General features: G+C 41.4%; 1 protein-coding gene across 1 annotated transcript in view; it reads right to left on the bottom strand.

The window, feature by feature from the left end:
• FRAS1 (Fraser extracellular matrix complex subunit 1) overlaps nt 1–14825 on the bottom strand; it is a 487428-nt gene that overhangs the window by 254232 nt on the left and 218371 nt on the right. Inside the window, exons 10-12 of the mRNA XM_040418026.1 lie at nt 12242–12331; nt 6644–6682; nt 319–466 (exon numbers count right to left, since the gene is read on the bottom strand). Coding sequence (XP_040273960.1) covers nt 319–466; nt 6644–6682; nt 12242–12331 — 277 coding nt within the window. The remainder of the gene's footprint in view (nt 1–318; nt 467–6643; nt 6683–12241; nt 12332–14825) is intronic.

Below are 14825 nucleotides of genomic sequence, written 5' to 3'. Positions count from 1 at the left end.
CTGGGCCCCCTCTTGCCCTGAGCCCCATAGCAGTCGCATGGTCTTCCGCTCTGGTAGTTATTCCCCTGACGGCTACTATGCAAACAGAAAGCAGCTCCACACCTGCCTCATCACCAGATCATGTTGGTCTGGTGCTCAGGCAGGTGTGCAGCTGCTTTCTGTTAATTTGTGCTCAAAAGGAGCCCCATCCTCACAAGATCAATAGTCACTAAACCAAACCTCTATCCTACTTGATTTACTAGCACCCATTACAGTTTGGGTAGAAGCTGACTGTTGTCCTATCTCCCATAGGTTTACATGTACATGTCCCACTGGTACCTTGTTTGCACTGAGGACAGCATTCTCCACCTTTCTTTACTGCCAGAGTTCCTACTGGGCACGATGGACAGGATGGAACGAAGCAGGTGATCTGACCATTCTGGCACTCACACTCGGTACAGTCATCTTCTTTCCATTTCTCTCCATCCTTCAACAATTAGATTGATAGAAAAATAAATTCTATAAGTTCAGACACTATACTAATGTATATATTTGAGCACAGCCATTATCAATCTATACAATCACATTTTTAAAAACAGGAGGTAGACTGCTTTAGATAGCGAACAAAAAGAAGATGAACAATGTTGACAAGTGAAGTAGTAATACAGGAATGTGTCCATGTATCAAGATACCTGATATAAGCTTTCAAACATTATATAGCAGCTTCCAGGAAGGATGGGTTGTTGCGTTGTCCTTAATCATGTTATCTGCTTTACCTGGGGTAGTGGTCGTTTATCCTATGTAGTCTGCTAGGTAGTAACTAATGATCTTCCACAAATACTGTGCTCAACTTCTACACATATTCCAAGCAACATACAGGAATTACATATTGTTTGTTACTAATATTCAATGTTTCAATTTGGGAAATATCATCTGTATGGTAAGTCAGTGCAGTAAGTGTGAAGTTGATATCTAATATAAAATTATTATCGAATATATATGGCTTTTAACTAATATATAAATGCATATGTGAGCATTTGATATATCAGTGTTTTAAACTGTTGACCTGGTAGCCCAAAGTGCATTCAAAAATAATATAAACCACTATAAAAAACATGAAAAACAAGAAAAGGAGGACACAAAGAAAGAGTGAGAAGCATATTTTCTACAAGTTTGTTTTTAGGTACCGCTCAGGCTGAGAGCAGTAGCATAACAATTAGGGTCCATTCACACGTCTGCAAAATGGGTCCGCATCAGTTCCGCAATTTTGCGGAACGGGTGCAGACCCATTCATTTTCAATGGTGCCGGAATGTGCTGTCCGCATCCACATTTGCGGATCCGCACTTCCGCATCCGTGCTTCCGTTTCCGCCCAAAAATAGCACACGTCCTATTCTCTATTATAGTGCCGGCGATGTGCGGTCCGCAAATTGCTGAATGCACATTGCCGTTGTCTATGTTTTGCGGATCCGCAAATCATTTACAGACGTTTGAATGGACCCTTAAGGTTGCAGGGGGAGGGGTGACCGCAACATGGCCTGGAAAGTAACAGGGCCTATCCGATAAACAGGTTCTGCTTTCAACTGCATGTGCATCTTCAAGAAGCGGATCCAGTTAGAAGCAAGGGCGATATGAAAGCCTATTGCACACTGCCTCGCTACTTACTCTGGTAAGACATAGCGTGCTGTAGACCTGTGGCCTACCAGATGAACAGAGGTTGGGCCCCCAAGAGGTCAGGAGCATCCAGAAGACATCAAGTGGCGCGATCGTGCCGTCTATGCCGGGTTGTTCACGGAGAGCAGGAGGAAGTGGCTGCTCACCATGGAAATGGGGTTAGGTGGATATCAGCAGTTTCATCTTGTAAGTATTCATCTTGTGTTTCTATATTCCTGTTATTGTTGGAGGATAGTGATCCAAGACATGTAGCTCCAGTTGGCAAACAGTGATTTGAAAGTGTGAGGGGTCTGCAGTGTGGCTATCTACACCAACTTTTGGTAATCCATACTAGTTTACAGGGGGGGGGAACGTCAAAGAGGATGCTACGAGGAGGCTAGCAAGGGGACAGTGCCTGCATTGTTGGTGAGAAGATCGCTCCTTTGGAGTAAAGGTGCTTTGACACTAACTGCACTTCTGACCATTACTACCAATATACAGACTCTTTTTAATTTAAAGTAATAGTGGTGCGCTTGGACTTTTGAGGTTCACCTACCATGCTCTGGGTCCTTACTTGGTTTGTGGTCATTAAATTATGCTCTGTTTCCAGAAAGGAACGAGACTCATTTCAACAAGTTATTTGTGCTGTTTTTACCATGTCTGTTTTTTCATATATTCATTTGGGAGCAAACTCAGCTCATAAATTCAAAATGGCTGACTATGGTTACTTCCAAAGCATGCATGTCTTTTCATCAAAGTAGAACTACATATGCTGTCGTGGGAGAGTCAGGAGGCCCTCATTTACATTTGATGGTCATCCAGTCACACTGTCTGTGGGTTTGGCTGACAATCATCGAATGTGTATGGCCGGCTTACAAACTGTCACTGTACTTTGGGAAAACTTTAATTTTGTCATAGTGACACTAAAAAGGTTTTGATCGCTGGGGGTCGAAGTGCTGAGATCCCCACAGTTAGCTACAACAAGGAGAGAGAAGCTCTCACATAGCATGCTTTCTCATCACTGCAGGAGATGGAAGCGAGACTGACTCAACAGAAAGTCTATGGGCCCATCTTGATTCAGTCTGCGGCAGGAAGAAGAGAGAGGGCTCTGTGAGTGCTTCACTCTCCACGGTCTAGCCCTCGAACCAACACCAATCAAGACTTTTGATATGTCATGGCTAAGAGAAGTTTTTCATCGTCGCCTTCCAGGAGCTATAACTTTCTTTTCCTGTCGATGGAGCCGTATGAGAGTTTGTTTTTTGCAGGACAAGTTGTAGTTTTTAATGTCACCATTTTTGGCTACATATAATATACTAATTAACCTTTATTACCTCTTTCTGAGGGAGATGGCAAGAAACAGCAATACTCCCACTGAGATTTTACATTATAAATTTTTTGTTGTACATTTTTGGGCATAAATAACATGATAACTTTATTTTCAGGGTCAGTATGATTACAGTGATAATACCAAATTCATACAGTTTTTTTATGTTTTACTAGGGCTTGATTTTTGCAGGATGACCTGTACTTTTCATTTGTATCATTTTTGGGGTATATAACACTTTTTGATTGCGTTTTATTTAGTTATTTTTTTATGCAAAAGACACCAATTTCAGCAGTGTTTTTTTACAGCATTCACCATAATGGATAAATTACATGATAATTGTGTAGTGTGGGTCGATAACAAATATGTGGAGAGAATTTTATTTAACTTTTGTTAACCATTCAATAGTCCCACAAGGCAATCCTTTGATCTCTTCTATAATACATTGTACTGCTTATGCAATGCAGTGTATTATACTGTCAGTGCTATACTGACAGACACCAGCAGGCAGCGTTTTTTTGCTATGCAAAGATATCACCACCCCTGATCTTATTCAGATGGGAGAAAAAGGGAGGTCCCTCCCTCTTAACTACTTCGGTGCTGTGGTCCACTATTGACCACAACATCTAAGGGGTTAAACAGCCAGTTTCATCGCTTCAGCAGGTCCAGGCTGTTGGAGCATGAGCCCGGCGCTCAGGTGAGAGCAAAGCCCCCACTCTCCATTGCATAGGAGACCTGTGCAGTGCTTAGACTAGACCGCCGTAAAAAGGCAGCCGCCTAATTTAAGGTCTTTTATTGACCGCCGTAAAAATATGTATGGGTAGTCACTAAGGGGTTAATTTCAGTGAGAGAAAAAAAACATGTAACTTATGTGACAGATAGCTTTCTATGTAACATAATTGCAGTAATTTTACTGCGTGATATCTGTTTCTGTTACAAATGATCTCCTGTCTATATTCAATACCTTACTGTCTCCGTGACCACAGATAGTCTCTTAACAAAAGTAACTGCTGTAGTCAGTAGGGCCTGAAACGGAACAGAGCAGAGAGGCTCTACCAATGAAGAAAGAAGAAGTGGTGTAAGATGACTCCCAGTCAAGGGCTAAGGTGGGAGAACTTAAGAATGCTAATAATTAGAAGAAAAAAAAGGTTGGTGCATAGAGCGAGAGATATAGACTAGCAACAATACATTTTTGTAAAGAAATAAAAAATTTGATAATAGGGGATTGCCACCTAATTATCTGCATGTTGCTAGGATATGCCATAAATATCAGATAAGTCTGTGTCCGACCTCTGACTCCCGCCCTATGTCAAGAACGGGGCCCCGATGTGAAGTACGGAACCCCATGCATATGTGGCATACTCCCGTACTACACAGCATTTTTTTCTCATGTGCATGTATAGGAAATTGATATCTAACCAGCATTAAAGTAACACCTCTATTACAGCGCTAATGGCTGTGTGGTGCTTCTAATGGTCCCATTTGCTCTATGCCATTTAACTAGATGTTAATTAACTCTCCTTCCCTGACTGCCCAAAACACTTTGTGACTGTCAAGAGGCAAGCAGGAAAGTCTGTTAAATAAAGAAGAAAATCTCCATAAACATCATTATTTAAAAAAGCAATGAGAATAAGAATCTAAGAAAATAACCCTCTCTGAGCAGAGCTTATTTACTTTCTATCACTTCTATTACCTAAGGATAGGTCACCAATATCTGAACGGTGAGGGTCCGAATTGCGGCAAATCCGCCAAACTGTTTGAAGAGGCCGCAGCACTCACCGGCCAGTTCCTAGGCCAGCTCAGTCCTATTCAACTGAATGTCGCTGTGCTTGGTATGCTGTGAGGAGGCTGTGGTACTCAACGGTGCGCTGCAGCCTCTTTAAATGGGGTGCATTCTATTAGAGTGAACGTAAGGGGCTGAGGTAAAGAATTTCATAGCTCACAATTACTGGTGAATTGTTGGAGGGACACAGAGGTGTGCTGTGCGATTGGGAAGAGGATGGAGAACAAGAGGCCCATACAGTGTTCTTGCACCAGGGACCATAGCTATGTCTGCCCCTGGTGCATAGTGTCTCAAAATATCATTCTTTAAGGAGGGGTCACTAACAGAAAGCAGAAAACCCCCTAAAGGTGGCAATGGACCCCCTTGCCTGCTGGGTTCCCTGTACAGGTGGTTGCACATATGGTATGTCTGCTGCTGCTATGTACCCAAATCACATACGGGTGTGCTTAATGTGACTATTTTGTAAAATGATTTTGCATAGTTAGACATGAACATTAGAATCTAAAGAATTAAATCTAGACATTTTTTTATTTGCTGTACATTTAAAGGGGTTATCCCATGATTAACGTAAAAATGAAAATCAGACATCATACGTTACATGACAAGCTCTTTCTAACAAAGCTAGAACCAGCCCTGTACCTCACATGGATCCAGAGATCTGCCCATTCATTGCTCTGCTAGATTTATATCAAGCTGGCAGCTCAAGGGGTTGAGAACTTTCTCAGAGGGTGTTTCCTTTCTCAGTGGGCATGTCCTTTCTGCTGCAGCTCTCTCCCTGTAACACTCTCAGCTTCTCACAACATATAAGGCTGGTGGCAGTTGAAGGATGGAACGGAGCATGTGGCGCTATACAGATATATTTTATGTAATAACTCACTGGCTATAATACATTTTTAATTACATGCAATTACTAAAATATTCAGATCCAGGTCCTGGTTTGAAAAATGTAGAATATGTTTTGTGGGACAACCCCTTTAAATGCAATCTAATCTGTCTTGTTATAAGGAAGGGTCACACTGACCCATCAGAGGTCTGATACAGTAATCCAGTAAAACATAACTCCATTTGGTCCTAACACAACTCCATTTAAGCCTAAAAAGCCATTTCAGGCTAGGAAATCTATGAACTCAAGTTTATCTCACATATCTCTACTTATAGTCAGTGTCGCAGTCTTTCTGTAGCACCACACCTAAATTACAATAGTAAAAAAAAACTGAAGAAAAAAGGTGAAACAGCATTTTGTGTATATACTTTATATATGACCTTAAAAGGGCATCTGTCAGCAGATTTGTAGCTATGAAACTGGCTGACCTGTTACATGTGCACTTGGCAGCTGAAGGCATCTGTGTTGGTCCCATGTTCATATGTGTCCGCATTACTGAGAAATATGATGTTTTATTCAATGCAAATGAGTCTCTAGGAGCAACAGAGCTTTACTGTTACACCTGGAGGCTCTGCTCTCTCTGCAACTGCCGCCCCCTCTGCACTTTAATTGACATGACCAGGCAGTGTAAACGTGATCATGCCTGGCCCTAACGTCTCCTAAAGTCATTGAAAGTGGAGAGGGCGTGGCAGTTGCAGAGAGAGCGGAGCCTCTAGGAGTAATGGCAACACCTCTATTGCTCCTAGAGACTCATTTGCATTTATTAAAACATCATATTTCTCAGCAGTGTGAGCACATATGAACATGGGACCAACACAGATGCCTTCAGCCCCAAGTGCACATGTAACAGGTCAGCCAGTTTCATAGGTACCAATCTTCTGACAGATGGCCCTTTAATATTTTCCATAATTTTAAGAAACCAAATTGGAAACAGCAGTCTTGTTTGCTTCATGCTTGTATGTATTGTGATCCTACTTGATAAATGCTTGAGAGAAATGTATCCAAGAAGCATCTGCACTCACCATCAAATGTTTGACTCCACTTAAATCTGAATGAGAATCCTGCAGACAAGTAGAAATACCTCTATGAGGAGAGCATGTTTGTTAAGCAAAGTTATCGGTGTATCACAAGCATTCCAACAAAACATTCCAGTGTTATCTAGTACTCATTCCCAAGAGTTCCAAAACCCAGCAACGTCCTTCCGCTTGTTGGCAGGATTTAATGGTCTGCTCCTCTAATATGTATACAATAACCATTTCTCAGGATCTGTACTGAATGCTATAATCTACCAGGATGAATACATTAAAGGGAAAGGAATGTGTGTCTATCAGGTCATAAAAAAATGGTCAAGCAAGGCTAAACCAGCACTGTAAGGGTACTTTCACACTAGCGCTGTTCCATTGCCGGAACTGCCTGCCGGATGAGGAAATCCGTATGTAAAACGGATATCTTTTGTTTCGGGATCCGGATACGTCTGACAAATGCATTGAAATACCGGATCCGTCTCTCCAGTGTCATCCGGAAAAACGGATCTGGAATTTATTTTTTTCACATTTTTAAAGGTCTGCGCATGCGCAGACCAGAAAACCGGTTCTGTCAGTGCGGCAATTTCCTGAACACTTGGTACTGGATCCGGCATTAATACATTTCAATGGAAATTAATGCCGGATCTGGCAATCCGGCAAGTGTTCCGGAATTCTGGCTGGAGAAAATACCGCAGCATGCTGCAGTATTTTCTCAGGCCAAATACTGTGAAAGGGACGGAACGGAAGACATCCTGATGCATACTGAACGGATTGATTTCCGTTCAGAGTGCATTAGGACAAAACTGATGCGTTTTTTTTCCGGTATTGATCCTCTATGATGGAACTCAACACCTTAAAGGGAGTCTTTCACCTAATCTGAGCGTTTTAGACCGCTCAGATCAGGTTATAGACTCTTTGACCCTCATTACAATCGTACCTTTCTCTTCTGTGTCCCTCGGCCAGATCATGAAAATAACACTTTTTAAACTTATGCAAATGATCTTCTGAAGGTGCCCAGGGGCGGCGTTACTGGGCGATGTGCCCAGAAAAACACACCTCCAGCCGGCGGACGTCACGAGCGGCACCAGAGGACGGCGGGCTGGGAACTGGCCCGCACCTGCGCACTGCTCTGCCCATTATGGGCAGAGGAACAGACTTTCATATTGCGCATGCGCCGGCCGGCTGTCTTTAGTTGGCCGGAGCATGCGCAATATGAAAAGCTGTTCCTCTGCCCATAATGGGCAGAGCAGTGCGCAGGTGTGGGCCACTTGCCAGCCCGCCGTCCTTTGGTGCTGCTCGTGACGTCCGCCGGCTGGAGGTGTGTTTTTCTGGGCACATCGCCCAGTAACGCCGCCCCTGGGCAACTTCAGAAGATCATTTGCATAAGTTTAAAAAGTGTTATTTTCATGATCTGGACGAGGGACATAGAAGAGAAAGGTACGATTGTAATGAGGGTCAAAGAGTCTATAACCTGATCTGAGCGGTCTAAAACACTCAGATTAGGTGAAAGACTCCCTTTAAGGACCCAGCCATTTTTCGAAAATATGACATGTGTCACTTTATGTGGTGATAACTTTAAAACACTTACTTATCCAGGCCATTCTGAGACTGTATTTATAAAAAAATTCTCTACTTTTATTATAGATAGTAATAACTCCAAAAATAGCTATTACTTTACATTCCTCATATGTCTACTTCATGTTTGGATCATTTTGGGAATGACATCTTATTTTTTGGGGATGTTAGAAGGCTTAGAAGTTTAGAAGCAAATGTTGAAATTTTTCCGAAAATTTCCAAAACCCACTTTTTAAGGACCAGTTCAGGTCTGAAGTCACTTTGTGAGGCTTACATAATAGAAACCACCCAAAAATGACCCCATTTTGAAAACTACACCCTCAAGGTATTCAAAACTGATTTTACAAACTATGTTAACCCTTTAGGGGTTTCTCAAGAATTCATGGAAAATGGAGATGAAATTTCAGAATTTCACTTTTTTGGCAGATTTTCCATTTTAATCCATTTTTTTCCACTAACAAAGCAAGGGTTAACAGCCAAACAAAACTCAATATTTATTGCCCTGATTCTGTAGTTTACATAAACACCCCATATGTGGTCGTAAACAGCTGTACGGTCACACGGCAGGGCGCAGAAGGAAAGGAACGCCATATGGTTTTTGGAGGACAGATTTCACTGGGATAATTTTAAGTTGCCATGTCACATTTGAAGACCCCCTGATGCACCCCTAGAGTAGAAACTCCAAAAAGTGACCCCATTCTAGAAACTACACCCCTAAAGGTATTCAAAACTGATTTTACAAACTTTGTTAACCCTTTAGGTGTTCCACAAGAATTAATGGAAAATAGAGATGAAATTTCAGAATTTACCTTTTATGGCAGATTTTCCATTTGAATACCTTTTATTTCACTAACAAAGCCAAGCAAAATTCAACATTTGGAATTGAATTGTAGATGGCAGGCACTCAATATCTACAACCACTAGAGGACAACTGGTCATGAATAGGTCATATTTAGTAGTAGTAGTAGTATTAGCAGTAGCAATGTTTCGGGCATGAGCCCTTCAGTAGTATTAGTAGTAGCAATGTTACAGACATGAGCCCTTCAGTAGTATTAGTAGTAACAATGTTTCGGACATGATCCTTTCAGTAGTATTAGTAGTAGCAGCAATATTCCAGGCATGAGCCCTTCAGTAGTATTATTAGTAGCAATGATCCGGGCATGAGCCATTCAGCAATATGAGTAGTCACAATGTTCCAGGCATGAGCCCTTCAGCAGTATTAGTAGTAGCAATGTTTCGGACATGAGCCTTTCAGTAGTATTAGCAGTAGCAATGTTTTGTACATGAGCCTTTCAGTAGTATTAGTAGTAGCAATGTTTTGGACAGGAGCATTTCAGTAGTATTAGTAGTAGCAATGTTTTGAACATGAGCTCTCCAGTAGTATTAGTAGTAGCAGCAGCAGCAATGTTTCGGGCATGAATCGTTCAGTAGTACTAGTAGTAGCAATGTTTCAGGCATGAGCCTTTCCTTAGTATTAGTAGTAATGAAGTTCGGGCATTAGCCCTTTATCTGGCTTGTAGCATAAATATAGCAGTCCTTATCATATGTAACTGTGTGTAACACTTTACAAAGTCCACCTGCAGCCTGATATGCTGACTCTTTTATTGTATACATATCAAATGCCAGATTGTACGTTAACCACCTGTGTACTCAACTGGCCTGTTTCATCTTGCAGAAAATTATGCCAGAACTATAATATATATACATATTGTGGGGATTCCCTCTGGTAGTTAGGATTAGCGGGTGCAGCACTGAGACAAAGTACAAGTTTTTGGTTCAAAACATCAGTGTTTATTCACACGAGAAACCAAAAGAAAAACGCAAGTTGCTTGGTGATCGTTCACACACATGAAAAGTATACAAAGCAGTCACCTTTTCTCCTCGGTGCTACTTCACACCCTGTTGAAAGTTCTGCTTTTGTCAAGTCCACAGGCAGGCGTTAGGCGCCTGTTCGCCCTCACAGGGATCTGAGCCTTCCAGTCCGGCTCAAGCCGCGGTTCCCAACACAGCCCTCAAATCATAGCACACAGACCTCCTGAGCTCCACTGTCAGACGGAGGTAATCCTCCCCACCTGGCAGTGCTGGGTGGATTTCATGCCTGGCAAAACCCAGCCTGGAACATGGGGAGTAGTCACCCACCCAGCACTTTGACTACTCCCAGTAAGAGCTATCCCGGATCAGCTATGACAGCCATGCTAACTCTCAAGGTGTCAATTAGCAATAGCTGAATATATATTGTAAGAAGGTACCTGGAATCATCGTGGATGGAAGGTATGTGTCACCGAGGTTCCTGGCCTCGGTGAAGTAAAAGTCAGTATTTTATGTGTCAGCAGCAGCTACTGCTAATTGACACCTTGAGAGTTAGCATGACTGTCATAGCTGATCCAGGACGGCTCTTACTGGGAGTAGTCAAAGTGCTGGGTGAGTGACTACTCCCCAAATTCCAGGCCAGGTTTTGCCAGGCATAAAAAACTAGTCAGCACTGCCAGGTGTGGTGGATTTACCTCCCTCTGACAGTGGAGCTCAGGAGTCTGTGTGCTGTGAACTGAGGGCTGTGCTGGGATTTGTGATTTGAGCCGGGCTGGAGGACTCAGACCGCCTGTGAACTTGATGAGGTTGAACTGCTAACAGGGTGTGAATTAACACCCAGGAGAAAAGGTGACTTTTTCTTGTATATGGACTTTCCTTGTGTGTGAACAAACACCAAGCCACCTGCGTTTTTTGATACACCTTATCTGCAATTTGTTGGAAACATCGCTGTTTGATTCAAGAACTGTGTACTTTGCCTCTATACTACATCTGCTAGTCCTAACTACCATAGCGAATCCCCACAATATATATATATATATATATATATATATATATACATACACATATACATATACACACACACACACACACTACTCCTCACAAAAAGTTAAGGATATTTGGCTTTCGGGTGAAATTTATAGAAAACGTAAAAAGTTCACGCTACAGTAATATTATATCATGAAAATAGGGCATTTAAGTAGAAGCATGCAATGGTGATTTCCTCATCTTAAACAATTTATTGAAACAAAAGCCAACAATAGTGGTGGGTATACACCCACAAAAAATGTCAATGTCTCAATAACTTGTCATGTGGCCTTGAGCATCAATTACAGCTTGACAACAACGTCTCATGCTGTTCACAAGTCGACATATTCTCTGCTGAGGCATGGTATCCCACTCTTCTTGAAGGGTGGCCCTCAGGTCATTGAGGTTCTGGGGTACAGAGTTAGGAACCTCTACACGGCCACTCCATTTGAGGTCTCCCAGTCTCCAACAGCCATTCCCTAATGATGTGACCTCGATGAGCTGGCGCATTGTTATTCAAGTAGTATGGGCTCGTCACTGTACAATTCACAAAGTATAGGGTAGTTCTGTATTGACTAGACACATCTGCCTACACTGTAACACCACCACCAAAGACTTATCTGGTGAGAACAGTGACTGATGCATAGCGCTCTCCTTCATGTCTCCAACATCGCAATTTCTGCTCAGCGTGAATCGACTTACCCTCATCGAGTGTAGATGCTCTCTGACCAATGCAAGACGATGACGCAGACAACGCTGATGTAAACGGTTCGGTAAAAGGTTTTTTTACAGTAGAAATTCATTTTTGAAGTTATTACTTCGCGAAGTAATAACTTCGGCTCATCGGACCCAATACATTCTAATACTGTACAAAGCTCCCACTCTGTACAGTATTCTAACAAAGTTTTATGCGAATCGACTTCGGATGTTTCATCCAAAGTCAATTCGCTCATCCCTATTCATGGATCAAACACCTGTTGTGAATTTTGCCGTTAAGCTTGTTAGAAAACAGAAAGTTGTGGGCAAAGTACTGAAACATTGAACAGTTGGACATGTCCATTCAAAAGTTTAGAGAAGGTGACATTAAGTTTACCTGTAAAGGTTAGAGTGCATTTTATGTTCATCCTGAAATTTCACCCAGCGCCAAATATCTAGGTATAAGTGAAAATACTAAGTCCATCTTACCTCTTTGCCATGTTCTGTATGAAGACAGTAGCTGGTACTCAGCACACATTCCGCACAACACTTTCCCTCGAAATGTACTAATTCTTCACCCTGATAAAGAAAGGCAGATTGCTGCAGTAAGAAGAATGCTCTTTTGCTGAAGTGATGTCAGTTTTCCAGTAAACAAAAAAGAAAATCTGGAATTTAAAGATCTGACTCTATTTATCTTAAGGAGTAGCATTTAGAGGCTCTCCATAAAGAAAAGCAAACTCAGCACATTGCTGGAAAGCCTGTTATCTGCATTTAAGCCTGATATCTACACCAGAGGTTAATACAAACTGCAAGTTTGATAATGAGCACAAATCTCACGAAGAAAAAAAGAACTCACAAACTGTTGCAAACTAACACAAGGTACTCATATAGTATATATGTAGAAAACCAATCTGGATGTCATAAACATGGTGTACAGTATAATAATGTACTGCTTAGACATTTAATTACCCAAGAAATAATTAAAATGATACTCCTGACTTGGGTATTAAAGGGGAACTAAAGCCAGAATCCAAAATTTAAAAAAGAACAATAAAATAACATATTCTCCTTATGTGTCTTTGTTAATTGCTCTTGTTTAATCAGATATCACAATTGCAGACCATGAACAATAAACTAGAAAAGCAGTGCAACGTTCTCTCAGGCTGCAGCCACTTCTACTACCCCCTCCTTCTCATGCTAGTGCACATAAGGCAGGAGGTGTAGGAGGATGGGGCTGGGATAACTTTTACTTTAAAGCACATTCAGCTAGCCGTTCTGTAGCCAAAGATGGGAGAGGACTAGGGGAAAGACAAAGTGCTTCATCTGTAAGATCTCTCCTAATCTGCTTATGACAGCAGAGGGAGAAGCACCTTGTAGACATAGCTATGTGTGCAATATGGATTAAATGTATTTGTATGATTTATTTATTTTCAGGGTTTAGTTTACTAATCCTATTGCTGAAACCTGACCTGGTGACACTTGTTCAGTGGAAGACCCCATTAAAGGGAAAATAGTGCATTGTTTAATTCAAACTTTTAGGATACTCATAAATTGAAACATTTTTGGTGTTTTTTTCATTAAAATTCCTGAAATATTGCCGTTTGCACCCTGACAGCACAACCCTCAAATAGATTGACAACTCCTGTTACTTTTCAGCTTGCGCCATGAACACTGGTGGCATAGGCAACAGTCATCCTATTGTAATATCAGGACGGAATAACAATAAAGGCCCTCATATACATTAAATGGCTGTCAGCCAAATTAACATTCAGCCGATGTCTCCCAAACCCCCTCTCGGCTTCCCTATACGGATACAAGTTTGCAACTGTCAAACATTTTTGTGTATTGTATGAGGAGAGCGGAGAAAATAAAAGGATTGGCAAAAAAAATTATTTCTTCCAATGTTTCTCTCCCTCAACATCATCTGTCAGAGAGAGTAAAGAGCTCCCCATACACATCAGAATATCAGCTGAGTCTGCCACACACACTTATACAGAAAATGATATCAATTACTGATAACGCCTCCCCTGTGTACAACTATCAGTGACTGACAGCTATCTATGTATACACACTTACACAGAGAATGCTATCAATCACTGATAACAACTACCCCGTGTACAACTATCAGTTGCTGACAGTTATCTTTGTATACACACCTACACAGGGAATACTATCAATTACTGATAACACCTCTCCTGTGTACAACTATCAGTGACTGACAGCTATCTATGTATACACACTTACACAGTGAATGCTATCAATCACTGATAACACCTCCCCCCATGTACAACTATCAGTGAAGGACAGTTATCTCTGTATACACACTTACACAGAGAATACTATCAATTACTGATAACACCTCCCCTGTGTACAACTATCAGTGACTGACAGCTATCTTGGTATACACACTTACACAGGGAATGCTATCAATCACTGATAACGCCTTCCCTGTGTACAACTATCAGTGACTGACAGCTATGTATGCATACACACACAGAGAATGTTATCAATCACTAATAACACCTCCCCATGTACAGCTATCAGTGACTGACAGCTATCTCTGTATACACACTTACACAGGGAATGCTATCAATCACTGATAATGGCTCACCTGTGTACAACTATCAGTGACTGACAGCTATGTATGCATACACACACAGAGAATGTTATCAATCACTAATAACACCTCCCCATGTACAGCTATCAGTGACTGACAGCTATCTCTGTATACACACTTACACAGAGAGTGCTATCAATCACTGATAACATGTCACCCGTGTACAACTATCAGTGACTAACAGCCATCTATGTATACACAGAGAATGCGATCAATCACTAATAACACCTCCTTAGTGAACAATTAAATTAGAAAGGGGAAAGATTGAAACGTATAAATTTCTATTTAATAAAAACAATAAACACTGAGATGAGAAGAATTGATTCAGATAAAATGTTTGTGGGAGACAATTTATTCCTTAAATCGGTTTTTCGGGGGAGATAAAAAAAAATAAGCATTACTCAACCACCAATCCACTTTTCCACCACTATTCTGATCCCCACTGACTCTACTTTC

The sequence above is a fragment of the Bufo bufo genome, chromosome 2 (genome assembly GCF_905171765.1).
Source record: "Bufo bufo chromosome 2, aBufBuf1.1, whole genome shotgun sequence".
Lineage (NCBI taxonomy): Eukaryota > Metazoa > Chordata > Amphibia > Anura > Bufonidae > Bufo > Bufo bufo.
Note: the sequence above shows the minus strand (reverse complement) of the source record. Positions and strands in the feature narration are given on the sequence as shown.